Source organism: Mustelus asterias, chromosome 12 (assembly GCF_964213995.1).
Source record: "Mustelus asterias chromosome 12, sMusAst1.hap1.1, whole genome shotgun sequence".
Taxonomy (NCBI): Eukaryota; Metazoa; Chordata; class Chondrichthyes; order Carcharhiniformes; family Triakidae; genus Mustelus; species Mustelus asterias.
Genome location: NC_135812.1, coordinates 71,301,272 through 71,317,313, shown reverse-complemented (window position 1 = coordinate 71,317,313; position 16,042 = coordinate 71,301,272). Strand labels below are relative to the sequence as shown.

At 40.5% G+C, this 16,042-nt stretch overlaps 1 protein-coding gene across 2 annotated transcripts in view; it reads right to left on the bottom strand.

Annotated features, from left to right (window-relative positions):
* Window positions 1–16,042, bottom strand: part of tbcd (tubulin folding cofactor D) — a 248,461-nt gene that overhangs the window by 193,157 nt on the left and 39,262 nt on the right. For both annotated transcript variants that reach the window (XM_078225420.1, XM_078225421.1), the window contains exons 7-8: window positions 13,414–13,543; window positions 945–990 (exon numbers count right to left, since the gene is read on the bottom strand). In XM_078225420.1, the coding sequence (XP_078081546.1) occupies window positions 945–990; window positions 13,414–13,543 (176 nt within the window). The remainder of the gene's footprint in view (window positions 1–944; window positions 991–13,413; window positions 13,544–16,042) is intronic.

Sequence of the window (16,042 nt, the reverse complement as noted above, 5' to 3'; positions counted from 1 at the left end):
TTTGCCCAATGCATTTCTATAAGTATTTGAATATTTGCATCCCCTTCAGTCCCACATGCCTTTCATGCATCATCATCTTATACATGCCTCACCTTGGCAGCAAACACATCAAACATAGACACTTTACTTCATGAGACCATTTACCCTTCGAAACTTAACAAAATCTGTATTTCCATATTACGGTCACCTGTCCTATCACACACAGCTTAGCTTTTTACCACATCCTTTGTTCCTTTTATTAATACGTTTCCCTGCCCCTGTGTAAGGCAGTTTGAAACAAGTGGTACAGTCTTTGTAAACGGAAACTAAATTTGTTATAATCGAATGAGGAAAACAAACTGGCACTATGACCCAATTCCCAGCCTTTGTCTAGAAGTAGGGAGTCAAGTGCATAACAACAATTTAGGTTCAGTTTAAGTACGCCGATTCCACAGAATCAGTCCAACTAGGTCTTAAACCTCAAGACGTATGGATTATCCCTATTGAAGAAAATACTTATTTTCTATGATTACACATAGATTAGCAATATATTATCTTGCCATAATTCTTGCCAGAACAACTTTGTGCAATATTTGGATATTCTTCCATTGCAGCATAAAATGTGCCATAGAGGAAGAAGCAGGACATGTGTTAGCTGTTAAATTAAATTAATTTCAGAAAGATTGACAGTACTTGAGGAATAGGGCTGGAAATTACTAAACCAAGAAACAGAAAACTGACTTAATGAGCAAAATGCAAGATGAGTTAATCATTTCATATTGAAGAACACTTGTGTAGACTGCATGGAACCTCACATTACATCACCAACTGCAATACAGGCCCAAAACTGTACAATATACTTAAAATTTTGTATTAACCTGCCATTTGATTACCTCCCTCATTTTAGCAAAGTGAAATCCCAATCTGATTAAAGTAAAATATATGTGCAAAGTATATTGTCATACCAAAGGGTAAAAAGTCATCTCTTTTTCCATGTTTGAATAGTTGAGCCTGCGAGGAAATAAAAGGGAATATTTTAAATGCATCTACACAGTTAAGTCCTCAATTAAATCAGCTAGTTAAAAATAAGTTTTGAGAAGCAAGTGGGAGAGAAGGGAGCTTCATACTTTTGTTGGCCTTTTGCATTTCTTATGATGGCGACAAGCTCATCCTGAGATAATTTGGCCTTCTCTAGAATCTCAGTAACACCATTCAGTAACAGGTTAGGAGAGGTTCTCTTCAAATATAAAAATACCTTTGGCTTAACAACCATCAAAAAACGATTGGGAGGAGGGATAAATGTTGTTATTTGAACTACAAATTGAAGGAAATTAATAGAAATAGTCATCAGCGATTTCACTCCGATCCCCAGAGAAAAATTGGTAAAAAGAAAATGACATGCATGTATCATATCACCACTCCTCAAAACTTACTTTGCTCAGGAATTCAACCAACTAAGAAAGGTCTGTCCAAGAGGATTAATTAGGATAATAGTTATTTCTTGTGCCCATTATCTATCAGCAATTGAAAAAGGCAAAGATTAATTGTAAAGGTGAGCAACACATGAAATGTTAGGAAATTGCAAGTTATAACCTCCATACAAAAACTATTGATGGGCAATGGATGCGCAGACACATTTCATGCTTTTCGATTTTAAATCTCTTAGAAGACACAGAAAACTTCCAATCGTAATTAAATTCACAGTGCTCCCAAATCAAGACTCTGAAGCAAGACATTTTTAGCAGTTTATGGAAGAAACAGAGACAATGAATAGATTATTGGAAGAACAAGAACATAGATACGCAAAGGAATAAAACAATATTCCATCCTAGGTACATTAATTCAGAAAGCAAGGAGGTATAACAGCAAAATATACACTGCAGGACACAGAATTAAGCTCTGGCTGAGCATCAGTAACAGCACAAGATCACAAGCTGCTGCACAACAAAGCTGTGAAAATTCAGAGGCATAGTTGAAGAATAATAGCCAGAATGCAAAATCTGATTTTAACATAATTTTAATTCAGATAGGTCAGATTCAGAACAGGAAAATGGAGATAGAACATTAGCTAGTGATGTTGAAGATGTAGTGGTAGATTTGGAAGTACAGGAGAAGCAAAGTTTAAAAAGTGTCCAGCAAGGGCAATTGACAAGATTAAACTGCTTATACGTCAATGCAAGGAGTATTACAAACAAGGTAGATGAGTTAAGGGCACAGGTAGACACATGAAAGCAGATGTCATTGCTATAAACGGAAACCTAGCTCAAGAAGAGGCAAAATTGGCAGTTCAATATCCCTGGTCATAGTGTCTTCAGACATGATAGAGTGGGAGATACAAAAGGAGGGGATTAGCACTCATGGTTAAAGAATCAATTCCAGTTGTGAGAAGGGATGATATACCAAACGGGTCAACAAACAAGGCTTTATGGGTTAAGCTTAGAAATAAAATAGGGGCAGTCACACCACTGAGAGTATACTACAGATCCCCAAATAGTGAAAGGGAGATGGAAGAACAAATATGTAAGCAAATTTCTGCCTGTGAGAACAAGAGAGCAATAAAGTAGGAGATTTTAACTATCCCAATATAAACTGGGATTCAAACAATATAAGGGGTACAGAAAAGTTCATGCAGTGTGTCCGGGAATTTTTTACAACCAATTGGTGACAAAGCCAACGAGAGGAGATGCAATTCTAGATCTAGTCTTGGGGAATGAAGGCGGGCAAGCAGGTGAATTGACAGTCGACGACCATATTGGGGGTAATGATCACAATTCAGTTAGACATGAAAAAGGAAAGAGACAAAGCAGGAGTAAAAGATTTGAACTGGAGGAAGGCAAATTTTGCAGGAATGAGAAGGAACTTTGCTGAGTGGACTGAACGGGACTGCTAGAGGATACATCATTGGAAAGCACTAAAAAGCAAAATACAAAGCTAATCTTTTTTCATGCCCTCGCTTTGAATTCCTTATTTACTTCATCCCTGCACTTCCTATATTTGTCCAGGCTATCTGCAGTGCTTAGTTCTTTGTGCCTATCATACGCTTTTTTTTTCTGATTGATCTTTCCCATACTTGTGAGGTCATGCATTTAGGGAGTGCACAATAAATGGAAATATATTAAGAGGGGTTGATGAAGCGAGATATTGGCGTACAAGTATATAGGTCCCGCAAGGCAGCAGTTCCATTACGACACACTTCCTGCCAACATTCAGTGCTGGTGTTACGTGTAATTTTAATACAATCGAAATGCCTGCTAAGAAGCTTGTTAGCAGAAGTTAAAACAAACTATCAAAAAGTTAACCCCACCCAGGTAAACAAGGGTGTAAAGACGGCATATGCAATGTTTTTCTTCACTGGCAGAGGTATAGAATATTAAAAGAATATAACGTTGGAATTGTATAAAACACCGGTGAGGCCACAACTGGAGTATTGTGTGCCGTTCTGGTCAGCCCCATTACAAGAAGGGCATAATTGCTCTCGGAAGAGTGCAGAGGTTTACAAGAATGTTGCCAGGGCTAGAAAAGTGTAGCTATGAGGAGAGATAGCTTAGGGTTATTTTCCTTGGAACAAAAGAAGGGGTGACTTGATTGAGGCCTATGAGGGGGAAGAGATATAGAGTGGACAGAATAAAATTGTTTCCCTTTGCGGCGACTTCTAGAGCCAGGGGATATAGATCTTGAAAGTGGCAGAAGGTGTAGAGGGACATGAGGAAGAGGTGGTTTTTTTTTTACACACAGAGTAGTGGGTGCCTGAAGTTCACTGCCCGAGCTGGTGGTGGAGGCCGAGACCCTAAACACTTTAAAAAAGTACCTGGATCTGCACCTTAGGTGCTGTAAGCTACAGGCTTTGGGTCAGGTGTGGCAAGGTGGGATTAAAATGCGCACCTGAGTGACCTTGGGTTGCCATGGATATGATGGGCCAAATGATCTCCTTCTATGCTGTAACTTTTTAATGGTTGTATGGAGTCCTCACTGGGATATGGCTCCACGGACACAGGACTATTTATAAGTAAGCCTTGATGCTAAATGTTCATTCATTATGTGACCACAGGGGGCATCATGTTCAGGTCCGACATTTCACCAAGCGACACACTCACACAAGCACACACTTTCGGCAGGAGTTACTAGATAGTGGCCAGAAGCAACAACCACGGCCAACTTTCCCCTGTATAACACAGGAGCACCGAGACCAAGGATGCTGCTTTGCACATATTCAAAATTGGAATCTTGGTGTACAGCTTAACCATGCGCTGGCTGAACAAGCTGAAACACAAGAGAAGTATCAAGCAGGGCTTTACGAGGAAAGCAGGATATTTGTTGGGTTTTCCTTCACGACACGCTTCCGGAGAACATTCAGTGCTGGGATTACGTGTAATTTTAACAAATACAAACAAAATGTCTGCTAAGAAACTTGTTAGCAGAAGTTGAAACAAACTATCAAAAAGTTAACCCCACCCAGGTAAATAGTTCAGTATAATAGGTATTTGTAAGCTGCAACTACAAACATAATTACAGGCATGGATTGGGGAAATAAAACCTAAGGCTATGCACCTGTTTTGTAAAAGAATGTAGTGCACAAGTACCATTGTTCCCCTTAAATCAATAACTTAAGGTATTTCAGGACTAAAATTTCCTCAACTACACAAATAATTATCAAAAATGTATACTCACAAATATGCAATAAAATTGTGCATTAATATTTAGTCTCAGGTCGATATATTAACTATTTTTTGTTAAAAACTATGATTTTCCTTCAGGGTTAATTGTGCTAACATAGCAATGTCATTTGACACAGATTGATTTCCTTTACATCATGCGGGTTCAAAATATCACAATGAAATGTGATGCTTCAGACTACATTAATATAACATCTGATCATATTTAAACCAGACTCTTCAGTCTCCCAATTCACCATGTGCAACACAAAAGGAATGGAGTGACCCAGTTAAATATCAATAAGCTCCTGGGACTGGTAGGAATAAGTAGATCATTAGAGAATTCCAAGTATAGAAAAAGTGGTGTCTGGATCAAATCTAGCGACAACTGCTTACCATCGTCCTTACTTTAAGTGATAATTACTGTTTTATGTTAAACATTCAATTTTAATTTTATGGTGATTGTCTGAATTAAGAACAAATGGAGGTGTAATATCTGATGGAAGCAGAACTCCGTATTGCATCTCTTCTCACAGATACCCACAGTGCAGAAGAAGTCCATTCGGCCCATTAAGCCTGTACCAACAATCCCACCCAAGCTCTATCCCCGTAACCCCATGTGTTAACCTTGCCAGTGCCCCTGACACTATGGGGCAGTTTACCATGGCCAATCACCCTAACCCCGCACATCTTTGGAGTGTGGGAGGAAAGCCATGCAGACATGGGGAGAATTATCTTTTATACAGGTAAATATTGCATTCTTCTTCTTCTGACATGAACATACCAATCATGCATTAAGATTGGAGAAACAATAATATGGCTTCTTTATTTAAAGATAAGACAATATACGGATAGACTTACTCAGAGGCCAAGTAGAGTACCATCTGATCTCTACCCTGCTGCATGCTGACTGTCTGTAAATCATGGGATTAATATGTCATATCCTGTCAAGATAAAATATGACTGACAACAGTTGAAGATGCACTCCCTTAAAGGTGCATGTCATCATATCACAACAGTAGACAAGGCTCTGCCTCAGGGTTAGGGAAATAGCTGGTACAAGAGATTACCCATCGTGTCCTTGAGAAAATGATACCGGGGATGAGAAACTTCAGTTCTGTGAAGAAACCAGAGAAGCTAGGATCGTTCTGGGGCGGGTTTACTGTGGATGCACAGGTCCCTAGTGAGATCACATCTGGAATACAGTGCACAGTATTGGTCTCATTTTTAAATATATATAATCGCATTAGAAGCAGTACAGATATGGTTCACTCGGCTCATTCCCAGCACGAAAGGCTTATATTATGAAGAAAGGCTGAACAGGTTGGGACTATATCTACTGGAGTTTAGAAGGATGAGAGGTGATCTTATCTTATTTAAGATCCTGAGAAGGCTTGAAGGTAGATACTGAGAGAAGGTTTGTTTCCGCTTGTGGGAAAGACTACGGGATTCTTCCATCTGGGAGCTAAGTTCCGTGACGGGGATGGGAATATGGAGCGTTTCCCACTGCAGAGTCTAGCATGAAAACACACCAAATTTTCTGGCTCTGGCCTCATTAATTGAACGTCCTATCCGAGTATATTGAAAAGGCGGCCAACATCATTGGCCCACTACTGAAGAAAGAGGGTGGACCTCCTGAAAATGAAGACGGATCTCTGGGAACACTCTGAGGCCTTAAGATGGACCCCTTGAGAAAAGATGAAAATCCAGGAACATTCCGAATCTGGAAGATAGACCTACTCCAGGACACTGAATCTGGAGACAGCACAGGCACTGTTCAGGTGTGTTCCGCATCTGCACGCCATGTTGTTCCAGACCGGTCTTGCACTGATGGATTTTCCTGCTGGTGCTACACAGAATCGGGTATGCATGGTCAGGCCTTCATTTGGAAGAATTCTGCCAAACCCCCACTGTGGGATTAAATGTCAGGCCCTGGTTCCAGTCATGGCGGATTGGAAAACCTGCTGGAGGCCGGCCTGAAGCTCATTTGAACTCAGGTGAAGACCCAGTCATTCAGGGATAGGATGGAGGACTACGTGCCAGAAGATTTGGCAAGTTTTCCTACAGGCCTCCGCAATGGGAAACACTCCACATTGCCAGTCCTGGGAAACAATCCATGTTCCTGCTCCTGCCATGGGACTTGGTCCCCAGAAGGGAGAATTTCAGCCTAGAACTAGGGGACACAGTTTAAGAATAAGAGGTCTACCATTTATGATGGATATGAAAAGAAATTCTCTCTGAGGGTCATTAATAGATGGAATTCTTTACCCCAGACAACAGTGGAGGTTGGTCATTGAATTTAGGCAGATTTTTGATAGACAATGGAGTCAAGGATCATGGAGGCAGACAACAAAGTGTAGGTGAGATCACAACCGGATCAGCCATAATATTATTCAATGGTGGAGCAGGCCCGAAAGGCTGAATGGCCAATTTTGCTCCCAAATCCTATGTTTCCCCTTACAGGTGGTTAAGGAAAGATTTAATGGAGTTGCTTAAAATTAAGAATAGGTTTGATACAATATGCAAGAGGAGACAGTTTCCAATGATTGAAATGTTCAGACACCAAAGGACCCAGATTTTCCGTTAATCAGCAAAAGAGCCAGAGAGAACACAATTTTTTTTTAAAATACAGCAATTTATTATCTGGAATGTATTGAGTGTAGAGGATACAGGTACAATAGTGACCTTCAAAAAGTAACTGACTAGATACTTCATGGGGAAAATTTGGCAGGATTGGGGAAAAGAGCAAGAAGAGCAGAACTAAATTCGAAGAGTTTTCAAAAAGCAAGCACAGGCATGAAGGGCTGAATGGTCTCTTCGAGAGTTGTATGTGTCTAGGATTATCTGTAGTATTAGTTTCCCCTCAGTAACTATCGTATGTATTTTATTTACATAATTCAGTATGCAAAACAGTCACCTTCGCCTTGCAATGTTATTTTGGTTAAAACTTTACAAGAATATATGCATGTCTCATTTCCACATAAAAACAAAACACAAAAGGTGAACCTTTTGCTTCAACCTTTAAAACCTTGGTCTCAATTGTAGTGTAACGTAGGAGACATGACGTTGTTATATTACTGTACACTCAGATTAGTCAGTCAACCTGTCTGGACGTGGTGCATTCTCGGTTACTATTAGACACAAGAATGGAAATTGAAGAGGCTTTGGTGACAATTTCATAATTCTTTTCAGAAATGGTGCCAGAGAACTAGAGAATTGAAAATACATCATCCTTGGTTAAAAAAGGGCGAGGGAAAAATCTAGCAACTGCAGGCCACTCAGCCTAACATGGGCAGTGGGGTTAATGAGACAACAATCTCGAAGCAAGTTAATTGGCATTTGAAAAATTTTGGGCTAATAAGCAAACGTCAACACAAGAAAAATCATGAATAACTTGATCAAGTTCTTCGATAAAGTAACGGACAAGGATGATGAATCTTCCTCCTTCCATCTCAACTTATTATGCCCTCGTTCCCGAGTTCACTTCATTCTCCTTCAACTTTTCATCAACAACATTTTTATGTAGTGTCTTCACTTTTTATAGCAAGAAAAACTCCCACCATTATGAGCGGCTCTGATTAATGCCTTGGAGAACTAGGAACAGCAATTCTGATTATTACAATCAATAGCAGCTGATAGATGAACACAGTATTAATTTGTCTATATAAATAATGCATTAAAAATGGTGCAAACAAAAACCCCCAAAAAGACAATCTGGTGCATAATATCTTGTCCATCCTGGCATGCTGCAAGCAAACACACCAATAATTTACTCAAAGGTTGAGGGGGGATGGTTTAGCAAGCTACTTGCAGAATTCAGTATCGAAGGCAACTGCTGGCACTCTCCAAAATGGGACAGCAAAAGGAGCATTACTCAAGGCCAAAATCTGAGGACCAGCTGGAGAAAATATAAGGATTTTGAATTCAACGTGTTAAGGGAGAAGGTGCCAATGCCAGTTGGCAACAACTGGGGTGCCAGGGAGCAGGAGTGAATGTCGGACAGGATGCGGGCAGTCAAGCTTTGCAAAAGCTGCAATTTACACTTGGCGAGGCTGAGATTACAACAAGGGCATTGCTGTAATTGAGCATTGAGCTAACAAAAACAAGGGCTTTAGCAGCTAAGGACTCAGGTTGGGTGACGGTGGGCATGTTACAGAGGTGGAAATATGACAAGACTGTGTTGTGAAACAACAGAACTCTGCTCATTGCAACATTTGCTGCAAAAGTAATCAGGAAAGTACTTGATTGAGAAAGCAAACAGAAGAACTTAATATGATCTGTAATGGTGCTGTTAGATTTCTAGTACCAGTGATTTCCAAATGAATTTGAGAACAGGCAAGTACTTAGTACGTCATGAGTGATTATCAGTATTGCAGTCACTCTTGTGGAAGCTGTTTGGGGAAGACTCTGGTGAGGGATAGATGTAGGGTAATCAACTCTCGCTGACTGTCCAACAGGCCCCAGGAATTGAAGATTAACCTCCAAGGTAGTGCTGAAACCAGGGACAAAAGTCACTGGATGAAGAATCATCCCAAGGGTAACAAATAGTCTGTTCAAATTGACGTGGGAAGGCTGTACATTGCGAAGATAGAAAGGGTCGAGTTGTTCAGCTGCCAAATCTATAGAGAGTACAGCCCTGGAGTTTCAGAGTGTACACCACATCTTGCGCTTGGCGTGTTCAGTGTAGGTGACCGCATCCCTGATCACATTCTCCAGGAAAACCTTCAGCACCCTGCGAGTCTCCTCGGAGATCAAACCCGAGATCCGCTTGACACAGCCACAGCGAGCCAGGCGGTGGATTGCTGGCTTGATGATGCCCTGGATATCACGAAGCACTTTGTGGTGCCGCTTTGCTCCGCCTTTACCCGGCCCTTTGCCTCCTTTCCCTCTGCCTGGCATGATAACGCTTCACTCAGATCACTGCACAATATCCAAAAGGTACTGGATAAATGGTGGAAAGAGTGCAGCAGGGAAGTGAGGAACAAGATGAAGCCTCCTGGAACACATTCAAACAGTATGGGTCTCTGTTAGAAGTGGTCGAAAGTCACCTCAACAGCAATCAAGACCACAGTCGTGTAGAGATAGATTAGAATTGCATGGCACAGAATTGGCCCCGTGCACCAGTTCTCAAAATGAGCAACTCACCAACTGAGCATCCAGCCACCAAAAATAACAACATGCTAATTCCTTCATTTGGACTATACCAGAATGAAGGACATTCCATGCAGATTAGGAGGAATGATCACACTGGCCCTGCCAGTGCTGGGGCAGTGCCCAGGCATTACCAGGAGATAGTGCACGGGTAGTCCTCAGGCACCACCCTCTCCTTCCTGAGCGCCTTCTCACCATAACCCTGCACGTTCTTCATCTTCAGACAACAGTTTGTTCCCATTTGAATGCTTCCATTGAACTTGCCTCCACCACACTTCGGCAGATAATGAGGTGAAGGGGCTGGCTGTGAATTTGAGTGAGCTCATTCTATGAATAGCTTAGGGACAAGATGCAGTGAATTCAGAGGAGTACAACAGGAGCTTCCAGCATTCACCCAGAATGAGGATTTATTGAGCTACAGGGGCTGAGAGATGAGACTTTAGAGAGAAGCTCAGAATTGGGTTGGGGTGAGTAGTCAGATAGTATACAACAATGATCTTAAAGTTAGGGCTTGAGGAGTAAAACAGGCTGAGGTGCTCAAAAGAGGGGAAAGTACTGGAGCAAGAGCTCAAAGGTGCGACTTGCTGTCACCATCATGGAAGTTTGGGAGGAGCAAATACTGGAAAGAAAAGATGAGTGGGGAGACTTTGGTAAGGGGCTAGGTGTCACCATCAGGAAGACAGACTTTTTTCAGAGCCCAGGATGTCAGCATAATCCTCACAGAAAGTGCATGGATAACAAGTGTTAGAACTAGGATCTGTCGACATTCCAAGTCTAGGTCTTTACATGGAGGCGGCTCTTGAACAAGGTACCAGAGAACTACCCGAGTCTCTGCAACCCTTACATAGGCATGAGACAAAAAGATTCAAGGAGAAGTATGAAGTACAAGGGCAAACCTGGGAATTTGGTGCAGGTTGGAATGCTTCCGCTAAGTTTATCTCAAGCTGTAAGTTAGATTAGCAGTCAAACTCTGATCTCGGCACAATGCAATGGGACTACAAGTATAATGAAGACATTTTCAGTGGAAGATGGTAGACATAACCTCCATTTGCATTGTGTATTTGCTCATTCGTCCAACAAAGAGAGTCTTAAAAGCTATGAAGCACAAAAGGAGTGCAGGGTAAGAAAAAAACTCCTTTAAAGTAATCTCAGATAACCAAACAAGCAGCCCCTGGAGATGCAATTACCTTCCAGTCAGCGTTGAGCCATTATCTTTGACAATGCAGAATCAGGAACATATTTCAATATTTATGGTCAATATCGAGTTGTCAAAGATAGCACAATAACTTAGCACACGTACTTTGGCAGCAGATTCCCTGAGGCACTACTTGCATATCTACCACTTCACATTGCGCTTACAGGACAAATAGTTTTCATGCATGGCTGGACTATCTTAAATTATGGTATCTGTGTCATGAGTTAACAATACCCTGCAGTGTTGAGCATTATTTTTCAAGTGACATTTAAGTATGAAAATTTAAATAACATCAAACAATTCATAAAATTCTTAGAAGTCATAGTTCTCTGTTTATTGAACATACCATTAGTGTTTAACATGAAATATGAATAGTCATTAAGCTTGTCACAGATGGGCTATAGTCTTACGTCTATTGACAATCGGATTCAGATCTCTATTGTTACGATCCCAGTTGGTGTGTATATGGACAGGAAAGTCTCAGGATGGAACCCTGGCTCAAAAGACCATAACTTTTACTTTTCTTTAAGAAAACGTGGAGGAATATAGTCACAGGACTGCCAGTTGGTTTTTAAACAAGAAACAAACATTTATTAAGCTTGAAAAGTTTGATTTTAACACAATACACCTTCACTCCCCTTTACCTTCACAAATGTACACAGATTACACAACATATCTTACACTATAACGTTCTTAATAAACACAGTCCCTGTAATCGATCTTCTATTGATTTCTTCTCAAATTCCCCCAGATGATTGTCACACAAGTGATTCCAAACTCAGTCTCAAAAAAAAAGACAATTTAAAAACTTCTTTCCACAATGTTTTCCCTCAGCTATTTTAGACAAAGGTGTTTGCATGAATGGGGGTTTTTGGTTTCAGTTCAAGCTATGTTTCTATTGTGCCGAAAGCAATCAATATGGTATACCTTCGCTGCACTCTTTCCATCGCAAGGACATCCTTCCTCAGATAAGTACACCAGCTGTTTAAACAAGGATCTACCTCCAGGTTTTATAGCTCTCCTTTTTATATTCTTTTGTCTTAAATTGCCAACATGCGTCCAAACTTCCACACAAAACCTCAGGTACTCAGACCCCAACAGAATACTATCGTTTCAAAGACTGGAAATAAGGACAGCAAACTTGATGATTGCTTCAGATGTGTCTCTGGCTTCTCGCTAGCCAACTTCACCATTTTTCAGCTGCTTTTAACTTCAATGAATAGCACCCTGTTCCTGCTCTCCTTTTTATTCCAATATTCCTGGAAATGTCTCTTTTCATTTTTTAGTTTTCATAACTAGCTGCTCTTGTGCTCCCCTGAAGCTTGCTTTTGTGCCTATTACTCCATTGTGTGGCTTTCCTGCAGAGCTGAGAGTTGTTCACTCTCTAGCTTCCAATGCTATGAATTCAGCTAAAAAACTTATCTCAAAAGGTTTTTTTCTTATAGGTTGCCCTGGTTACTAAGTAACATCTGGTTCTTTTTTTCCAAGCTTGTGTGTTTACCTTTCTGTTGTTAACTCTTTCAGCACAATAGACACACAGTTTGAACTAAAACCAAAAATCCCCATTCATGCAAACACTTTTGTCTAACATGAATATAACTAGAGTTGTACCCTCCCCTACACAAAGCAGTAATTTAAACCCACTTGAATCCATGTCTTATTTCTAACATCCAGCAATACAAATATAGATCACTTAAAACTACCTGTTTCTCAACACTATTTATTGTGCAAGTGAAGTCATTTTATACCAAGTGACATGGAAGTTCTGACTCATTCACTACTGGCTGATCTGTTTTTGGTGGTGGTGGTTGTTGAGGGAGCCCTGGAGGACAAATCTTCACTCCAGGTAGCATCACTGAACCCCGAATGTCAGTCTGGATTATGTGATTAAGTCTACAACTTTTTAACTCTGGGGCAAGTATGCCAAACTACATCCACGTTCTTCAGTTGATACATTTCCAACTCGGATAAAGCATCAGCAAGAAAACAAACAGGCAAAAAAAAAATCATGCTCTGCTACTTTTGCACACCTGACAAGCAGCTACTCAGGGAAGAGTCCAAGAGGCTTCTCGCTATAGCTGTTCTATAGCTCTATTGAAGGGCATTTGGAGACCAAAAGAGGGAAGAGGAAAGAGAAAAATAAACAATTTTTAAGTGAAAGGGAAGACGAAATGGTATGTATTTTCTTACCAGCACATAATAATCAAGGCTGGAGCAAGACATTTTTTTTAATTGACAAGAGAGTTAAGGACAGGGTACGGGCAGGAAAATGAAGTTGAAGCCACAATCAGAGCAGACTTGATGGGCCAAATGGCCCATTCCTATTTCTTACGCTAAGATGCCTTGCAATGTTTTACACAGGAAAACAAATATCCTTGACAATTCAATATTTGAACTTAGCTAATTAAAAGGTGACCTATGTGATCAAGTATTTACCAGAGCCTGAAGCATTCCATCTATCACAACCATGCCTTCCATTGTCTGACCGGCTTTGGATAGTGACGTCAGCACCCAATCCAAGAAATCTGGCAATCTTTTCTGTTTGACATCTGGGCGAGTTACAAACCTGTTCAGAACCAAGAAACAACTCTATTAATATTTCTGAAAGCAAAACATTATGCTTAATTATTTAAACCTCGAGTTACATCTAGAGAATCTACTGACAAGAAATCTTAAGATCATGACGTCTCGTCTTATATTACGTGCCAAGTCAAAGGAGCAAAGGGGTGCAAATTCCACAAGAGTTGACATAGCTAACATTGCAGAGCAAGAAATATTCTAATGTCAAAGAACAAGGTTATATACAGGTAGTATTTCAGGTCAAACTTTGGTAATCAATACTAACAGTATATATTATTGATGTTACATACAAGGAGAAATACCATCCTCTATGCTATAATCTATTAGTCATAAAGCTTGCTTCTCTGTATAAGACTTGGATTTATATAGCACCTTCCATGACCTCCACAGCCCAAAACAACTAAATGTAGTTGCTGTTATAAATCTAAGAAATGCAACAGCCAATTTATGAACAGCAGACTCCCACAAACAGTGTGTGATAAAGACCAGATAATTTACTTGTGTGTTGTTGATTGAGGGATAAGTACTGGCCAGATAACTGGCGATAATTCCCTGCTCTTCGTTGGAATAGTTTTTTAAATTCATTCATGGGACGCTGGCTGGCCAACATTTATTGCCCATCCCTAGTTGCCCTTGGAGGGTAGTTGAGAGTCAACCACATTGTTGTGGCTCTGGAGTCATATGTAGGCTAGCTAGACCAGGTAAGGAAGGCAAATTTCCTTCCCTAAAGGACTTCAGTGAACCAGATGGGTTTTTCCGAAATCGACAATGGTTTCACAGTCATTAGTAGATTCGGAATTGCAGATTTTTAAAAAATTGAATTCCAATTTTACTGTCTGACATGGCGGGATTGAACCCGGGTCCCCAGAATATTAGCTGAATAATGGATTAATAGTCTAGCTATAATACTACTATGCCACCATCTCCCTTATGTGCCATATGACGTTTGACACCCGCTAAAGAGGTGACACAGGATCACGGTTTAATGTTTCATCTAAAACACAGTACCTCCAACAGTGTAACACTCTCTCAACACTGCACTGAGAGTCAGACTTAGGGTGCTCAGGTCTGGAATGGGACTTCAACCCACAATCTCATAACTCAGATCCGAGTGTGTTCCCAACTGCAGCGTGACTGACACACAAGGAATAAGGAATAGCGAGCCGCTGCTTCCCTTATAGCTGACACCACAATTTCACTACTAATGGGATCTGTAGGTGTGCTTGCTGTGCAAGTACATTAATTTTAGTTCAGCTTAATTTCCAGTAGAAGAATTTTAAAAATACAGCAAAACATTTCTTCTTGAGTTTCCTGGCTAATGGCAGGAACATGCCGATTATTTCTCAAACCACAGTGAAGTGCCATGATTTTTCACTCCAGATAGGATGAAGAGGTAGATATCCACACTACTTCAACAGGGATCTAGCCCTGTGCTGTTGGTGTGAACCTGACCCAGTTGCTAGCCTTCTAGCCAACTGAACCAACTCAATAAAATACTTAGAAACAAGGTGAAGGATTAAGTACATTTTTTCCAGGAGATCCACACCTCAAAATTCACGTCCTTAGCAGCAATAAAGGAACGACAAGGTGTGTTGCTATTGAACTGGTACCCAATTTGCGCAATACGTATTGTTCACAGTATCAGGAATGAGGCAGAAAGATAGTTATAAAACCTGTGCACTATCCAAGTCTTAATCAAAAGAGGCCAATGTCCATAAAAGTGTTGGTTTTACTATTGCATTTTTATATGCCTAGAATGAATATCATATTGCATTTTACTCCATTTGGTTGTAATCACCTACAGACTAATGTTGATCTGTGGTGGGCAATCTACAGCCTGGGAGCCACATGTGGCCCATGAGACATTATGTAGACAGATGCCCGTGTGCAGGGTTGCCACATTCTGCGTAGTTTTTTTCTACCAGCATGACTGAAGCTACACACATATAGAGCAAGGGCAAGTGAAGTGAGGTGCATGCTAAGTGTACACAACATTCACTGTGAGAGCTGTGCGCGCCCTCCACGTCCAAAGTGTAAAGATTTCTTATGTTTTTACCCATTTAAGTTGATGACAGTTCTATTAATATATAAATGATGAAGTATTTTCTATAACTTATGAAATATTCAGCATGCATTAAACCTATTTAATCTTATTCATGGGGTCATTCTTTGTGAACAAGCCTGATTTAAATGTTACAGCCCACTGACATGAAGGAAGGCCACTTGTGGCCCACTCGCTAGCCAAGGTTGCCCATCACTGATCTACAATCATGTGCGAAAAATGAATGCCAAGTCAATGATACTGACATATCAATTTTCCATCCGTGAAAGACTGGATATTTTATTTATTTTCCTGTTGTCAAACATTGTAATGTCGTCAATGTCTTTTTCCACTAGATGGTGCTAAATATTTATTACTGCACATGGCCAAATCTACGAGACCTGACTGCAAGTGTGACGGACGAATACGAACCACAGCACATTT